The sequence below is a fragment of the Morus notabilis genome, unplaced genomic scaffold (genome assembly GCF_000414095.1).
Source record: "Morus notabilis unplaced genomic scaffold, ASM41409v2 Scaffold802, whole genome shotgun sequence".
NCBI lineage: Eukaryota > Viridiplantae > Streptophyta > Magnoliopsida > Rosales > Moraceae > Morus > Morus notabilis.
Window position 1 is genome coordinate 133,645 of NW_010358472.1, and position 5,446 is coordinate 139,090.

The 5,446-nt window shown below is 36.7% G+C and overlaps 1 protein-coding gene across 1 annotated transcript; it reads left to right on the top strand.

Annotated features, from left to right (window-relative positions):
• The first annotated feature begins 674 nt into the window (after nt 1-674).
• Nucleotides 675-4,998, top strand: LOC21396798 (fumarylacetoacetase). Its single transcript, XM_024162073.1, has 14 exons — nt 675-1,127; nt 1,308-1,386; nt 1,588-1,646; nt 1,741-1,865; nt 1,959-2,033; nt 2,728-2,803; nt 2,974-3,073; nt 3,157-3,216; nt 3,363-3,433; nt 3,543-3,605; nt 3,740-3,804; nt 4,071-4,167; nt 4,325-4,450; nt 4,766-4,998. Exons 1-14 carry the CDS (start codon nt 921-923, stop codon nt 4,826-4,828), a joined length of 1,266 nt encoding a protein of 421 aa, XP_024017841.1. The 5' UTR covers nt 675-920; the 3' UTR covers nt 4,829-4,998.
• The last annotated feature ends 448 nt before the right edge of the window (nt 4,999-5,446 follow it).

Here is a 5,446-nt window from a genome sequence, read left to right on the forward strand (position 1 = left end):
CACATGAGCGAACTTGTTGAAAATGTACTACGCTTTTGGTCCCGGATATGACGCTTTTTGGTAATAATCTCATTACGAGGGTCAAGTTATACTCAAAATTCTCCATGTTGGTTAGTTATGTACTCTAAAAGTCATCAAGGAAAACGTGTCCATTAATTTGATAAGTTCTTAAAATTTACCTGATGTTTAGTTAATGGATTCAGAATTATTCTTAATTTATTTTTGTTTTTATAAAAAAAAATATTATATCAAACCACGAACTATAATTTAAATTATAACACAAATCATCTAAACGCATAATTAAATTTAATATTTTTTTCTCACCTACACACCCCAACTCCTTAAAAACAAACGGTTGATTAGCTGTAAAAATACCCATTACTATTAGGTCTTTGTAAAAATAACTGTTTTGAAAAGTTTTATTAGTAAAATAAATTTTTAAAAAATTTTATTTACAAAATGACCTCATTTTATAAAAAATGAGTAAATATCTTTCTTTATAAAAAATAAAAAAAGATCATTTTGTTAATTTCACTTTATTAGAAAGTTATTATTATTTATGAACCACATCATTCGATCACCGGATCGAATCCGAACCCGACTGGAAAAAAGATTGCAGTTGACGACGACCGGTAGGTGGAACGACGACCATCTACCTCATGAATCATGATTCATTTTTATCGCTTCACGGCTGCGAATCACAACCACCACAGGCCCATCCTCACTAAAAACAGTAAAATAGTGAGGAAAACAATAAAATATTATTTAAATGACGAAATAATTGATGAACGAAAAGAGAATGAGATCTTAATACCACATCTCGGTCCAAGTCAGTACAAAACAGTTTTTCTTTCTCCTCTTTCACCATCACCATCAACCGGAGCTTCAACGCCGCACTACGTCGTTTCCAGCCTGCCGCCATGGCTCTGAAGTCCTTCATCGAAGTTCACCCAGACTCTCACTTCCCCATACAGAATCTTCCATATGGGGTGTTCAGGCCCGGACCGGGTTCAACTCCTCGACCGGGCGTCGCAATCGGCGACTACGTCATCGACCTCTCCGAAATCGCCTCCGCCGGTCTGTTCGATGGTCCGATCCTCAAGAACTTCTCCGATTGTTTTCACCAGGTTCGAATATTTAGTTCTTATTTCTCAGTTGATTTGCTCTGGCCGTGTTTCTACTGGTACTAGAAGTTAGGCCGAAATGGAGTTCTTTTTGTTTTCTTAGCTGCTAGGTTTTCACTGCGATTTTATTTTATTTTTTACTAAATTTAATTGCTTGTTATCTGGCTCTGTTTTTGGCGGCAGCCTAATCTGAACAAGTTTTTGGCACTGGGAAAGCCTGCGTGGAAGGAAGCTCGAAGCACTCTGCAAAAGCTATTGTCATGTAGGCTTTTCTTATTTCGATTGTCTAGTCTCAGCAATTATATTTATTTTTGGTGAATTCTTACTTTTATGCACAATCGTGTAAAATGGTATGATTATAGGCCTTAAAAATTCAGGAACAAGTGGTATACTATTGGAGAATGCTATTTTCATATTTGTTGTTTACTTATGGTTAGTATTTTCCCTTTTCTCAATTATGCAGCTACTGAACCAACTTTGCGTGATAATGCAATTTTGAGGGAGAAAGCACTGGTTCCATTGGTAATAAAAGTGTATGATCTTGATTTTGAGTAGGCGAATTAGTATCGAGATATTGCTGTTGTTCTAATGGTAGATTCCCTTTGCAACTGCTCAGAACAAGATCGAATTGCTTCTTCCTATTGCCATTGGGGACTACACGGATTTCTTCTCCTCCATGCATCATGCAAAGAATTGTGGAACTATATTTCGCGGACCTGAGAACCCAATTCCACAAAACTGGTATTGTTGTTTTGAAGTTTTTGGTAGATAAACTCTTTTTAATTTTCTGTATATGTGCATTTTCATGTTCAGAGAGTCTTAATTGATGTTCAGGTTTCACCTTCCCATTGCATATCATGGACGAGCATCATCTGTTGTTATCTCTGGGACAGACATTATTCGACCAAGGTTAGAATTTGTTTTTACTTTTTTGTTTTTATTTTCTTAAATGCTACGTTAACCAAGAATGCAGAGTAGGATGGAAGGATCTTCTAGAAACCATCTTTTCCTGTCGTGAAACAAACAACTTTAGTAGTATTTGGCTTGATTTTATGCCTGTGTTTTATGTGGAATGTGTCTGAATACCCAAACCAATCTGTATATAATCATTAGCAATATATATATATATATATATATATATATATATATATCTCTGTATATAACACTACTCCATATCCTTTCCTGCCCAATACCACTTCAGTATTCCGGATTGGGGTAGTGCATCCATATATGAATATGTAGACTGATTTCTTTGGGATGTATTTCTGTGCATATCAATGTTTCCATGGGTTCATCCACAATTTCTTTTAGTATACTTTATAAGCCAGAGGACGTGCAAGTTATGTGCTAGGTAGTATATGCGTCTTCTAGTGGATCTGTGTAAGATCAGTCCTTAGGCATGTTAATTTCCTTTTACTCTCGTCTGGATAAGAACTTGAACAATGATCTTGAGTGGGGCCTACGTTAATTACTTTAATGGACAAATGTTATCACTAGTGATATGTCGTATTATGATTTTAGATTAAGATATATTTGTAGTCAATCATAGGCTTCATGCTTTTTGGGGTTTCTATACAAATGATAATTCTTTGATTTATCACAGAGGTCAAGGCCATCCAAGCAAAAACTCTCCACCATATTTTGGTCCATCATTGAAGCTGGACTATGAGCTGGAAATGGTAAGTTTTGCAATATAGAAAGCTCATCCAGTTCATTGGTTGATGTAGATTTCTCAGTCGACAAAGTTAAAACTTTTGATTAACATTAGGATCTGATGTAATCTTTATTTAAGCTATAGGTGTTAATCATTCCTTTTTTCGTTATGATCAAGTTCTCATGTTTGTTGTAGGCTGCTGTAGTTGGTCCAGGAAACGAACTAGGGAGGCCTGTGGATGTTAATGAGGCAGCAGATCATATCTTTGGACTTGTGTTGATGAATGACTGGAGTGGTAAGCATGCTTCCTGTAGCTTAAGTCCTTTCATCTTGTTGCTTAATCTTCCATGCTGTCTAATATCATGTTGGTTTTTGCAGCTAGAGATATTCAGGCATGGGAATATGTTCCTCTTGGGCCTTTCCTTGGAAAAAGTTTTGGTAAGAACAGAAAATATATGGTTGAATTTCTTGGTTCCATATGGTAAACCTGTGGTTGAGTGAACACTCTGTTTCTGCTGACACTACTTTAGCGTCTAAGTTCACTTAGCACGACTGACTTAACTATTCCAATGCATATACTACAGGTACTACAATATCTCCTTGGATTGTGACACTAGAAGCTCTAGAGCCTTTTTCTTGTGATGCTCCTGTACAGGTGCTTAATCATTTCAGAGCATAACACCATATTTTTTTTAAATATAATTCTCTCCATACCTCTTTCATGCTACATGCTATATGATGTTTGATGGCGTTCGAAATTGCAGGATCCCAATCCATTGCCTTATCTGGCTGAGAAGAAATCCCAAAATTATGACATTTCTTTAGAGGTATCCAGCAGTTTTATTTTTTTGGCTCAAATATTAATGCTTATTTGAAGCAGTTAATTCTAGGCCTTAGAGAGTTATTTTCTTAGTCAGATGTTACATCATTCATATTATGATGAACTGCTTCTTTCTGCTAGGCTCATATTAAACCTGCTGGAGCAAAAGATTCAAGTGTGGTCACAAGGAGTAATTTCAAGCACTTGTAAGCAACCGTTTGCCTTACTGTCCTCTTGTACTTGGATAGCTTATTACTTAAGTTTTACTCAAACTATCTTGTATGCAATGCTGAGCAATTATGTTGTTGCTATACTTTCAAAGAATGACTTACCCCCTGTTCCATTCTCAAAAGACTTGCATGATGCACAAAATATAAGCGCAAAAATCCCTTCATTTGCGTTCGTCATATAATGTTTCAATGCTCTTTTTTTGTTATTAAAAAAATATTGATCGTGGTAACTCATTTTACAGATATTGGACGCTGACTCAACAGCTAGCACATCACACTATAAATGGTTGCAACTTAAGGCCCGGAGACCTCCTAGGAACAGGGACCATCAGTGGACCTGTATGGTTTCAGTTTTTTTATTATTTTCTTTTCTGTATAATTTCATATGGACTATCTTAATTCTCTTCTCTCGACTAGAATTTCAAGAGAGGCAAATAAGTCCTATATTGGTCATCAGTTCATGTGAAACTAAGCAACAACCTTCATTTCCAAACAGGAGCCAGAGTCTTATGGATGCTTACTGGAGTTGACATGGAATGGACAGAAGCCACTGTCATTAAATGGGACAGGACGTAAATTCCTAGAGGATGGAGATGAAGTTATCATCACTGGTTATTGCAAGGTTCGTGACATATAAGCCCTCTTTCCTTCTCTTTTTTTTTCCCCGAGAGAAAGTAAGATGCAGCCGTATGTCAACAATCATAGAATATTTGAACCGATATCCATGTTCTGCGTATAAAAATTGCTGTAGTAGGTGAATATTTGTTCAAACCAAGAAAAACGAATTCTATATAGAAGCGGCCATAGATAGACTAATGCAGATAAACTCGAACATCTGCATTAACATCCGATTGTTTTGTTCGAAGCTATTATGATAATTGCAGCAAGACACCTTCAAAATGCAATGACTGATGGATTAAATGTTAATTCATTGCAGGGTAATGGATATAACGTAGGGTTCGGGACTTGCTCGGGGAAGATTGTTCCTCCACTCCCTTGAGGTTGTTGTTGTTATGGTGTCACTTTTAATTGAGTATGCAGGAGGCCGAAGCCAGTATCTGGTGTGATTCGTTTTGCATGTGGACCTTGTGTATCCTTAATAAACTCAAATTTGCTTAATAAATGGTCGCACTGTTTACTGAACCGTCGTTTATTAGGTGGCTAGGGCTTAAGACTTAGGCCTCGTTCATTTCGCCGATTCGAGTTTAGAATTCAAGTTTTGCTACAGTAAAAAGCTCTCAGAAACAGTCACATCTAACTTTTTTGCTACAGTAAAAAGCTCTCACACAAAATCACATCTCAACTCGAATTACAAACTCGAATCAGCGAAGTGAACGGGCCCTTAAGTTTGGATTGATTCTCTTTTCCCGAAACTGCCATGCAAAATCTCAGCTCGAGGATGGCAATACTAACCAAAAAAGCTGCCAATGCTCGGCACTAAAAAGTTTTCAAAACTACAATGCTTACTTGCTTTCCCTTTCCTAGCCTCTCAAAAAGAATTTCTTTTATTTTTTTAGGGGACCCGGGACCTCTCAAAAAGAACTTGAGAGAGCTTTATCGAACCAAAAGAAAAAACCATCAACGTTTTTTTAACACTTGATCAATTGAAGCGGGCTTT